Source organism: Ceratotherium simum, chromosome 29 (genome assembly GCF_057802395.1).
Source record: "Ceratotherium simum simum isolate JZ-2026a chromosome 29, ASM5780239v1, whole genome shotgun sequence".
Taxonomy (NCBI): Eukaryota; Metazoa; Chordata; class Mammalia; order Perissodactyla; family Rhinocerotidae; genus Ceratotherium; species Ceratotherium simum.
The window spans coordinates 3,025,375-3,037,787 of NC_141928.1; the positions used below are offsets into that span (position 1 = coordinate 3,025,375).

Genomic DNA, 12,413 nt, shown 5'->3' on the forward strand with positions numbered 1-12,413 from the left:
GCAGTTCTGAGCCCTTTCCCAGGGACCGAGGAGAGGGGCCTGAGAGAAGCCAGACAGTGGCTGAGGGACGAGACACACAGACACCGAGGGCTGGGGCTTGGCCTGGGCTGAGCAGCCTCCGCCTGGAGCGAACTGAGACCCCAGGAGCGCCCTGGGCTCCATCAGCCCAGGGAGATGCTTCGGGACAGGGGAGGCGCAGTGACCCAAACCCTCCGGTCCTGGGAGCTCTGGTGCCAGCTCTCCCCCTGCTTGAGAGGGCAAGACAGGATCTCAAGGATCCCTCCCAGACCTAAGTTCTACCATTTTGTGATCCACGTCAGAGGCCAGGGGGATGGGAGTGGGGGGACAGGCAGACCACCTGGGGCTAGATCCTTCCTTCTTGGGGGGCCGTGCTGTGCACTGCAGGGTGTTGCATAGCATCCCTGGCCTCCACCCATCAGATGACAGTAGACTCCACCCCCCCAAATAGTGACATCAAAAATGTCTCCAGATGTGCCTGGAGGCAAGAATTGGCTCTGGTTGAGAACGGGTGGACCAGAGCGTCCACCATGGCCCTGGTGGGCCGGCGCTCGGGGAGGAAGAGCAAAGGAGACACAGGACAGCCGAGTGGAAGAAACGGTTTGGCCAGAGGATGGGGGAGCCCAGGAGGAACAGGCCTTGAGGGAATTTGTAGTGGGGTCTCCTGCAGGCTCACCCAGCGCCTGCAGGTTCAGCGAGGGGTAGATTTGATTCTTCCGACAGTCAAACCCATCCAGACACCCCTTAGAAAGGGCAGACGGAGGGCAGCCCGGAGGATGCTCCAAGGTCAGAGATTCAGACACCCAGAGGCCCCTTGCTCAGGAAGAAGGCAGAACTCGGTGGAGAAGAGCCAGGCCTCCCTTACCAAGGGCTGTGGGTCTCTCATGGCAACAGCTCGGCTGTCACCTCCCTCCGGGGCCGCTGCTCATCGGGCTGCGGGCTCCACTTTCATTTTCAAACGCACGGGTGGGTGAGAATCTATTTCTCCAATGAAAACAGCATTCAGCCTTGCCTTTCCTTCCACTCCGCTTCCAAGTCTAACTGGATTGCTCAAGTCATGAATGCATTTTAATCAGATAGACAAGATAAGCGCATTCTCCACAAACGTTTTAAAGCAAACACCTTTTCAGCTTGCAGAAGCCACATTATGCAATTAGCCATGTATGGTCGCTGGCAGAGGCTTTGCTATGCGACAAGAACTTGTAAAATAAACAGGCATAGAGCTCACATAATCAGCACTTCTGCTGAATTTTCACCCTTATAAAACTCACTAGGCGTGTGCCGGGAAGAGCCTGCTTCAGGGAGAGACCGGCTCCCCACCTCACGGACTCTCTTTCTGGAGTGGCTCTTGAACACCTGAGTCCCCGGAAATGGAAGTCGGGGGATTTGATTAGGAATAAGCAGGTCTGGGTTTAAGTCCCCACTGCAGCATCGATTTTAGGGTAATTTGGGGCAAGTTACTGAAAACTGAGGTCTCAGGCTTTCCATCCTCCATGCCGCGGGGCAGCCGCACTCCTCTGGTGGGCAAAATGCCTGGGTGTATAAAGGCCGTGAGCTATGGAGACGGGGCCAGGAGCTTGGGGCGTGTTCGGGCTAATCCCTCAAGCTAACCTAGCTGTTTTTTACATACAAATGTATATATCTTCCTTCACATCAAGTAAAATCATTTTGAAGGGAGAATCACCATGAGCTTTTCCGCGGACAGGAAGCCTGGAGATTTCAGACACCACGACATCCCCGCTCAGAAAAAGAGTGCCCCCCACGCACACTCCTAGGGGCGCGTCCCTCTCCGTATACCCGTGCCCGACGCCCCAGAGAGCCGCTGAACTGGAGATTGAATCACACAGCTCGAGGCAAACACGGTTAGCTCCGATGGGACAGGCAGCCCGTGTTCTGGATATTGTTCTGGAGCTCTGGGCCATGTAACAAGGTTCCGGGAGCCGTTCAACGGCAGAAACACGATTATGAATAAACGGACATTTCCCAGGAACTCATCTCCCAACAGCTCGGGTCTGCCCAGACACGATGGATGGGGACAGACGCTCTCTCTCACTGTGAATGTGCAAACGGCCCGGAAGAACGTGTCCGAGCTTCCCCGGAAAGAGTGCCAAGCTCTTCGCCTCGGGTGAGGCCCGCTGTCTGCGAGGGGCTCTGGAGAGCAGCAGGGAACTTGACGAATGGTGACAATAAGTCACACGAGGCAAAAAGACGCTCCCCTGTCCTGACAGATGGCCACCATCGTGCCGCCTGTGTTGTCACAGATGTGCTGGAGATGGTCCCCTGCTTCCTATCAGCCGTTCCTGGCTCCAGCTCGTCCCTCCCTGCCCTGCTCAGGACACTGTCCTGGGACCCAACGTCCCACAAGCAACTGGGAGGACCAGGGGTTCTCCAATCCAGGCAGGAGGGAGGAACAAACCACGGAGAAATTCCCTAAAACCGGCCATGCCTTGCCCGCAGTCCCAGCCTTGACCTCCAGGAAGATGCGGGGCTGCAAGAAACTCACCTTGACTCCTCGAGGACCGGGGTAGCCGATTGGGCCCTGGGGGCCTGGCGGACCCTGAAACCAAAGGGGAAAGACCATTAGCTCCATCTCAGGTGGGCGGGGCACGCTTAAGTCCAGTCCATTGCCGGGTCCTTCCAGTACAAGCTGGAAAGCTTGCCTTCCACCAGCAAATTCCCCTTCTGCTATGAGCAGAGCGGACATCCCAGGTCAGACGCCCAGAAGAGGCCCCAAAGGCGACACGGGGCCAAGTCCCAGCAGCACTTGTGCCCAGGTCCCCGGCAAAGGCAGGAGCGCAGGTTGTGTCACACGATGAGTGAAAACCCCCGTGACCAAGCAAACTGCAGGTCATGCCCCAGCGGTTCAGGAATTATGGGGGGGCGGGGTGAGATGGGGAACGGGGGCTCTGATGCTTCGGAGGGGCCGAGCGGCCATAAAGAAATGCACTCTGGCCGGGGGACCTTGGAGTACAACAGAAGAGCTTCCGCCGGGAGGAGGGGACAGGGGCTGATCACCCAGGGCAAGGGATGGTCTGTGACAGCCCAAGGGTCTTGCTGACCACTGGCCACAGCTCATCGGAGGAGCAGGTGCAGGCCTGGCGAGGGCCGGGAGTAGGAAGGGAGGCGGCAAGGGACTTTTGCCACAAACAGTGCAGCAGGCAGTCCCCGGGGCCTCAGGCTGCCTGGAAACCAATCCAGCATTAAACCCCCACGTCTTGGGCCCCGAACAAACCACGGAGATGGGTCAGGGGAGCCTCTGGCCCAGGACCCGCACCATCCTCCAGTTTCTGCGTGGTCAAGGTTGGGGCCGCACCCACACCCCATGTGCTGAACGAAACCAAGTGTGGGGCGGGGTCGCAGGGACCCAGACGGGATGGGAGGACCCGGCCTCTTGGGGGGGCTGGTCCCCACTCCCCAGATACGGAGGAATGTGCAGCCGCCCCCGGCATTCCCCTCTGGACGGGGTGTCCCAGATCAGAGGCAGGCCAGGAGCCCTGACCACGCTGCAGGAGGCGCTGGCGGGCCCGCGGGTGCGGCCCGTACCCACCTGGCCTCCCTTCTCCCCTGGAGGGCCTTCTTTGCCGGGGTGCCCCTGTCAGGAGAGAGAAGGCCGGCGTTAGTCAGTGGCCACTCAGAAGGCAGGCCCCCTGATGCTCCACCTCCCCCACGGCAGTCGTAATATGAGAGCCAGGCCCGGCTCCCTCCCGTCGCCTGCTCTCCCCAGGAAAATGAAGACAGGCAGCTGAGCTGAGCGCGGCTGCGTCACTCCCACCACGGAGCCCCGAGCCGCTCCTTCCGCCCCTGACCCTCGTCTGCTTCCTATGTACAGTGGGAACAACGCTGGGCCCTGGCAAAGGCCGGAGTGGACGGCGGAGGGGAACACGCTTCGAAATCACAGGTGGGCTCCGGGCACGGTCGAGGGCCAGTGTCGCCGACTCAGCCGGTGCCCAGCCCGCCCTCGAGTGCGGGCGGGGACAGTGACAATGAGGGCATCTGTTCAAGGTCACCCAGAAAATGGATCTGTGGCCAAACAAGGAGTAAGGACGTGGGCCCAGATCTCCAAGGGTCCCAGCGTGCTCCCAGGTCTGCATGCAGGTGCGATTCCCCCCAACCCAGGTGACGCAGACGGGGAGGAGAGCCGAGCAGAGGATCCACAGCCCATGCCCCAGATGTGGACTGAGGCCCAGCTGACATGGTTATGGCCCGTTGGTCACTGTCCCCATTCACCCCAGCCCCAGCCAATTCCATCCTCAGGAATACGAGCTTCTCTGACTTTCCAACCCAGGCTGGTCACCAGGTTTAATGCCTTTGAGTTCACAAGCCAAACACAGATGATTAAAGCAGAAAGATAAGTATTCACTGACTGGAAATACAGTTTCACCCCTAGGGAGTCCAGTAAAAAGAGGCCATGTGGTGTGGTGAGGATGCTGGCAGGGCAGGGCCTGGCCGCCTGATTCTACTTCTGGTTATACCCGACCCGCTGTGTGACCTTGGGTCAGTCACTTGCCCTCTCTGGGCCTCCACTTCCTCATGTGTAAAAAGAGAGGGTGGGCTAGGTGCTCTTTCAGCATGAGTGTTCTAAAGATCTAGGACTCTATTTCTAGAACAAAACAGTGCTATGGAGACCCAAATCTCATCTCTTAGAATAAACGATCTGTGTGTGTTCTTTTTCATTGCTCATACAGTTGGATTTGATGCCACCGCAAGTAGCCTGTCGTGGTGGCAGAGTGAGTGGGAGGGCACAGAAGTTCTGGTGGTGCCTCCTTTGAGGGTAATCAGGCACCAGTCGGGCCATACCAGCTGCTCTGGCCCAGGGGGGACATGCCGCCCGCCATACTGCCTTCTGGAAATGAGGCTCATGATGCCAGCACCTCATAGTGGCAGGGCTGGCCCCAAACAGTGCCGGGGAGAAGATGTCCTACTTTGGGGCGGCCGGGAAAGAGTGGAGCCCTGCCCCCTCTCTCCCAAGTGGGTTTTTGGGGGCCTTTACTGCAGCTTCTGCCGTCAACTGCAGACCTGTTTCTGTTTAGGAACGGGGGGACCTGGGAGAGGGGGACATCTGTGGGTGGTCGAGCCCCAGGCCCACAGTGACACACACGGGGGGCAGACCCCGCATCTCGTCACTCAGGGAAGAGAGCTAACCCCTCCACGGGGTAATGTCCTCACTTCTATGGTGGCGATCATAATACACCTGCAGCGCAGAGTTGCTGATGAAAGGGAGCGTGTTCACAAAGCACCCAGGGCTGTGTCCCACATCGTGAATGACAGACAAATGGCAGCGATGATCACAATTATTACTATCACTGGAATTGAGGCCAAACTTTTTTAGATACATTTTTAAGTTGTATTTATAGAATGAGAGTAACTTTGTTGGGGGGTTGGGGGGGAAAGCACAAACCTCACTGATTAAAAATGTTTGAATAGAAAAAGATTGAAAGGAGATTTACTAAAATAAGAGTGATTGATTTTCCTGCCATGAACGGCCAGGCCGTTTTCCTTTCTCTCCACTTGTTTGCATTTTTCCAATATTCTCTAATGAACATTACTTTTATAATGGAAAAATAATAAAGCTTAAATTATTTGTGTTTGATATTTTTCTGATTAAAAAAAGTAATATATGTTCATTGTAGACTATTAGGCAAATGGAAAAGAAAATCAAAATCCTTTATAACCTCACCACTCACAGCAACTATAGCTAATTGTGTGAACAGTCCCTCTAATCTCCTTTCTTTGCACATATGCATGCAAAATTGGCATCATATGATATATTTTTAATTTAATATTGTATCATGAGCCTTTTCTCATGTCACTGAATATTTGTTGGAATTCGATTTTTACTGGTTCCGTAATATTCCTTCAAACCATAATTCATTTACCCATTTCCCTATTGTGTGCCATCCGCAAAGATTTAACACTGTATTCTGAAACACCTCATACTTCTTGAAGGGTTTTTCATCCGTCTTCCTTTCTTTCTTAAGCCAAAATCAAACCAAACAAAACCAATACAAGGGAAGAAAAGCAGGAAAGCCCTCTCTTTAAGGCTGATCAACAGTGTGCTGCCGCCTCTGTACGGGAGAATATTTGTAAATCTCTTTTTGCCTCCAAATCTCTGGCTCTGCTTCTTCAAGCCTGCGGTGTCCGTGTTTTCCCTTTTTATCTTTGGCATTAAGCGTCTTCAGAGTCGACCTAGCACAGCCACACTGAGACAGGCACACTGTGCATTCATATTTTAAGGTTTAAATGTTGGGTGGGGGAAGAGAAATGGGGAGTCTATGAGAGGCAGCCTGCTGGCTCCACGGGCAAGGGGTAGGGTAAAGGCCCCTCTTCCCCACAGAATCTGAAAGGAAGCTGGTGACCCTTCAGGGACCCTGGTGCACCAGAGTCTCAATGTGGGCACGGGCACTCCAGGTGGAACCGGTAAGGTCAGTGACGTGGGGGCCGTGCAGCCCACCCCGCTCCCAGGCACTGGCTCCTTCCTGCAGGGCCCGGGCCTGGCCGTCAACATGACACACTGCAGGAAATGCTCCACCTAGATTCGATATTGTGCAAAATGAAAGAAAAAATGACTAGAAGCGTATCCATCCACCTGCCGTCAGTGGTTGAACCCACAGGGATACAGTCAGGGTGGTTTTCATTTTGTTGTCATTTCATTTATTTTCCTAATTTTCCATAACAAGATGTGTTATTTTATAATTAGAAAATGCAATTAAGTGTAAATGTAAATTAAAAGACATAAATGACATCTTGCAAAATATTCATCTCCTCGTCTCCAAACTCCCAGGAGTCTAGGAGACCAAAGTCCCCCAAAGAGGTTCACGTGGGAAGGGACGTGATCGTAATGGAACAATTGGGATCTGCCACTCACTGGACTCAGCCACGAAAATGGAAATAGTCGTATGTTAAACAGTCACCAACTAATGGTCCACATAGTTAACTCTTTGCTTAGTTTTTAACAGTGTTATTAAAACAATAAAATATGCTGTGTCTGAAATAATTAATTTGGCTAATCTTGTTTTCTGAAATAGGCTCTCTATTCAGCATCAACTGAATACTCTAAAAAAACCAAAAAACTCACTAGCAGCTTACAAAGAGGAAGGTGGTGGGTGCGGATAAACTCACATACTCGCACACGTGCACACACGCGCACACACACACTGAGCGTTTGTCACCTCCCCGTCCTCCCCCTCCACACAGCTCCGCCAGATTGGATCTGTCACTAACGCGCTATTTCTAGGCGGTATCTAATTTGGCTCCACAGCTGTGCGCTCACACGTTGCAAACGCGTTTGTTAATCACTTTCCCTCCTGGGTGTGTGAGCTCTAAAAATACACTCGGCGCACACTGCCCTTCCCTTCGACACCAGTGACACGTGCGCTGGCATGGAGCCCAGCCCGGCCCTCCTCGTAGTCAGAACGCAAGGCTGAGCTCTGATCATTAAACAGCACACCCTAATGAGTAACCGACACTCCTGTTCATGCAGTCACCGCCCTCTGATTGAAACATGTTATGAAAAAGCATGTCCAAAACCCAGTAATTACCGAGCAATCAAGCTCACGATCAAATGGGTCTTCGTCAACGGAGCTGGGAGAGAGTGAATGAGGGCCACGTGTGCATCGCCGGCTCGAGAGTGAGGGAGGCGGCGGTCTGCCTGGGTGTCCAGCCCCCACATGTTGGGTGGACATGGCGGGGTGTGAAGGGGTGAGCAGGGGTGGGCAGGGGTACTCACCGGGGGCCCATCAGCGCCGGGCATTCCAGGGAGGCCTGGTTTACCCAGGGGACCCTAGAACAAACCAGAGACTCTGTGAGCAGACGCCCTGGGGGTTCCCCAGGCTGCCTGCCTGCCCTACACGCCCCCAAGGTTACTTTCCAAGATTTCTGCTCAAAGAACATTTGTTGGGAAGGATGCTCAGAGGTACTCCACTCCCAGTGGCTTGGAAGCTTCCAGTCACCTGTGGCACCCAAAGAGGGGGACCCTCACCCTTTGCTGCTTCCAGTGCCTGCAGGTTTTGCTATTGGGACAAAACCATCCACCAAGTGAAAACATGAGTGGTTCTCAAATGGAGGCCCAGGCCCTGCAGCACCCCGCAATCTGTGTTTAACAACCTCCTGGGATTATGGTGCACTGAGAACCCCCCTTAGAGATAATTCTCCTGGTGGCCACCAAGGGGCTTTGAGTTAACTGAAATGTCCAGTGCCTGGAGTAAGCCACAAGCCCAGGGAGTAATGGAGTGCTTCTGGTTTTCTCCCAGCATCTAGGACTCAGCAGGTGCCGAGGACAGAGTTAGGGTTGCCCAATGTGGCAAAAACAAAATGAAAAGAAACAACAGCAAAACAAGATGCCCAGTTAAATTTGGATTACAGATAAGTACTAGTTCAAATTTAACTGGGCGTCCCATATTTATTTTTCTTCCTAAATCTGATAACTCAATACATAACGAGAGAAGGAATGAATGAATGAATTAATCAATCAATCAGTGAACAACAAAGATCCCTGGTCACGCTCTTGGCTTATTTGCTCAGTGCGTAGTGACCTGCTACCTCCCCCATCTTGGGGGAGGACTGAGGCACGCGTCACAGCTGGCGATGGCCAGCGCTCCTCCCCTGCCTGGACGCTGGCAGGAGTATGCTCCCCAGGGTCGGTGGCCCCCTATGCCCAGCTCAGCCCACCTACCTTCTCTCCCGGAGGACCGATTGCACCTTGGGGGCCTGGAAGACCCTAGGAGGGGGAAGAGAAGGGCAGGAAATGTCAGAGAATTGGTTGGCTCAGAACCCCTCCCTACCATCCATCCATCCCCGCCAGAGACTCTCCCTTCTCCAGGCACCAACCCGGCTTCTAGGTCACCTCCGGGCTGCAGGCCCCTTCGGGCCGGACTCACGGCACGGGGCAGCACTAGGCGCCTGCTCATGCCCAGGGCACCGCACTGACCACCTGTGCCTCCCGCTGCCCAGGGGGGATTACCTATCCCGGCTCACCTACCTGGGCACCTGGATTACCCTGCTGTCCCGGGGGGCCGGGCTCTCCCTGAGGACCCTGCAGGAAACAAGAGCAAAGCACTGAAGGCAGCCCTGGGCGGCAGGCAGGGGTGACGCTCTGCACTCATGCCCGACACAAGGGCCAGAGGGGGACGCCCAGACGGGAAAGGCAGGCGGCCCCGCGGCAGGGCAGGGAGCCAGATCTTGCCACCTCCAGGGCTGTCGACGTTGACCCTGATGCGAGGAGCGCTCACGTGTCTGGAACACACCCCAGACAGCCTCCGGGAAGGAACAGGTGAAAAGAACTGACCAGAAAATATTCTATTCAGCAGAAAATTCCCAAATCATTGTGCCATGCTAAAGTCTCCCGGGGCCTTTATAGACATGGAGCCCAGGAGACACTCCCCTCTCTCTCTCTCTCTCTCGGTGGGCACTGCTCACAGTACACGCTGATTACCAGCTTGTCTGCGCAGCGAGAAGGCGATCTCCCTCTGCGCCTGCACTGCCAGGGCCTGGCTCCCAGCGGAGCACGCACCAACTACAGGATTTTGGCAGGAGCTCTGCCAGGGGAGGCCTCCCCACGTGGGGGCCCAGATTCAGGGCCTGTGCCCTCCTCTTCATATCCCCGTCTGGTTTTGATGGCAACAGATGCCCCTCGCCTGGCTGGAGCGTGCCTGGGGTAATCACCACCAGGCTAGGGCACGGGGACCCCCGAGACTTACCACGTTTCCTTTCAGCCCTGGTTGGCCGTCCGTACCCGTCACACCCTGGATGAGATTGAGGGAAAAAGAGACTGAATGCTGAAGAATTAACAATGCTCAGAAGGAAAATCCCACTCCACCAGTTTGGCCCCTGCCCGCAATGTGTCAGAGGATGGCACATCCTTTAAGGGAGGGGAAAGGCTTGATGCCAAATAAATCCTAAAGGCTCGATTGGCTAGGGGTTAACGGAGCTGCCAGGCCCCAGCATCGTGTGGGGCAGGCCCTGAGTTCTCTGAAAGCACGGCAGAGGGGCCGAGGAGGGTGCAGGGGCGGGAGCTCCACTGGACAGAGCTGTGCCAGAACCACGGGCTTCTGCCTCCTTCTAGAACTTTCACAGAAGCTGCCAGAATTGCACTCAAGGGAGGAGATGTGGCGTCCCGGTCACTGTGTATAGCAGCACATGCTGTGTGCAGGAGCGGCACGTGGCCAATTGAAGGGGAGAGCTGTAAAGCCAGCTGGCCTCTGTGCCGCCACCTGCTGGACAGTTACTTCTGCGTATGAGCACAGAGCCCTGACGACACCTCACACCAGCGGCGGGCAAGTGTGCACAGCGGTCAGCGCGGTGAGCTGCCCGAAGGCTCAAGTGGGCAACAAGCTGGGTGTCAGGGTCTCGAGGGCAGTGGTGGGGACAGACGCGCAGAGAGGTGGGAGGACTTACAGGAGGTCCAGGAGGGCCCGGGGGCCCTTTTGGCCCCAGCAGACCACGCGGCCCCTGCAAGACGAAAGAGCGAGGATGGTTCAAACTTAGCCAGGAATCCCAGCCCCCCCGTGCCCCGTCCCCTGGTAAATCCCGCGACAGCCTCCGTCACATCCCCCCAGAGCCGTTGCTGCGACGCAGGTCTCCACAGGGCCCAGGGAGCGTGGCCGACACCTCCCTGCCTGCTTCATCTCCTCACCCCCACCTCTCCACCTCAGCCCTGGGAAGCAGAGGCAGGGGTGCCTGGAATTAATGGGGGGCTCAGAACGGGGATCAAGGGGCACCCTCAGGGAAAGCGGAGCCTTCCTTTACGCTTGCGCAGGGTACGTGTGCACAGAAGCTACTCCCGAGACGGCAGCGATTACATTCTGCTGCCTGGAGCGCTTTGGTCCCAGTCTCATCACTGCTCCCTCTCCAAGCCCTCTGCACAATCACACGCGACTACTTCTGATGCCGGTCTGCAGGTGCAGGAGGAGGGGGGAGGTGGGAGAAACTAGGTCTCTGAGGGGAACAGAGTGACTAAACGCACGGAGAAGAAGCACGGAGCTCGGATCTTTTCTGGGACGGCCACTACTGCCCAGAGCTCAGGCCCTCCCCCGGCAGTGAGGGGCACGTGTGTGGGAACAGCCCACGTGCATGCAGAGGGGGCACAGCCCCAAGGCAGCACCGTCCCTAGGACAGTTCACAAGATTTAAGAGGCAGCAGAGGGAAGGAGCCCACATCCTGAACAGCTCCCATGAGCCCCGCCTCCTGGGGGGATCCAGCCTGTAACGGAGGCACAGTGATTCCAAGTGTCCTTAATTTTGATTGAGGCTTTTCAGATGCAGTGGGAGAGAAACCCTTCCCACATTCATTGCCACTTAAATGTTCCCTTCGTTATTTTAATACCTAGTCATATAAATGTTTTTTAGAAGTTAATAACCCAGAAGGTATCGCTTAGACGTGTTAAGGAGAGAGCTGTGTTGATGAATCCTCTTTAGCAGCTAATCAGGCTACGAGGGTATAATTCAGTCCCAAATGAACGTGCAAACGCCCCCCCCCGGGCTCTCCTCCACGCAGCAGCATTCGCAGTATTTCTCCCCAATTAACATCGCCGAAAGCATATGGCGGCTTGGATGTGGATAACAGAAATGAGACATTTGAAAAGCAGCAGTAAGTGAGAAGTAATTAATGTCCTTTTGTCGCCGAGGAAATTTGCTTTGGCCCTAATTAGAAGTCAGCTTAGGGAAAAGAGCTTTTTGATGCCCGGGCAGGGGCACGATGCTGGAGGCTCCATTTCTGGAAAGTGTAGCCATTAGGAAGGGTTGATTCAAACTCTGGCTGATTTCGGCCCTGCAACTGCTCCTAGACACCCACCATGATGGACGCTGGATACCTAGCATGATGGACACTGGACACCCACCATGATGGACCCTGGATACCTAGCATGATGGCCCTGGACACCCACCATGATGGACCCTGGATACCTAGAATGATGGACACTGGACACCCACCATGATGGCACTGGATACCCATCATGATGGACACTGGACACCCACCATGATGTCCCTGGACACCCACCACGATGGACACTGGACACCCACCATGATGGACCCTGGATATCCACATCATGGACCCTGGGTACCCACCATGATGGACCCTGGACACCTACCATGATGGACCCTGGACACCCACCATGATGGCCCTGGACGCCCACCGTGATGGCCCTGGACGCCCACCGTGATGGACCCTGGACGCCTACTATGGTACACTCTGGACACCCATCATGATGGACTCTGGACACCTACCATGATGGACACTGCACACCCACCATGATGGCCCTGGACACCCATCATGATGGACACTGGACACCCACCATGATGGACCCTGGACACCCACCATGGTGCACTCTGGTCACCTACTATGATGGACACTGAACACACATCATGATGGCCCTGGACACCCACCATGATAGACACTGGAGA

At 55.3% G+C, this 12,413-nt stretch overlaps 1 protein-coding gene across 3 annotated transcripts in view; it reads right to left on the reverse strand.

The window, feature by feature from the left end:
• Positions 1–12,413, reverse strand: part of COL5A1 (collagen type V alpha 1 chain) — a 172,514-nt gene that overhangs the window by 60,853 nt on the left and 99,248 nt on the right. For all 3 annotated transcript variants that reach the window (XM_087418824.1, XM_087418823.1, XM_087418822.1), the window contains exons 21-27: positions 10,411–10,464; positions 9,714–9,758; positions 8,996–9,049; positions 8,690–8,734; positions 7,745–7,798; positions 3,566–3,610; positions 2,522–2,575 (exon numbers count right to left, since the gene is read on the reverse strand). In XM_087418824.1, the coding sequence (XP_087274950.1) occupies positions 2,522–2,575; positions 3,566–3,610; positions 7,745–7,798; positions 8,690–8,734; positions 8,996–9,049; positions 9,714–9,758; positions 10,411–10,464 (351 nt within the window). The remainder of the gene's footprint in view (positions 1–2,521; positions 2,576–3,565; positions 3,611–7,744; positions 7,799–8,689; positions 8,735–8,995; positions 9,050–9,713; positions 9,759–10,410; positions 10,465–12,413) is intronic.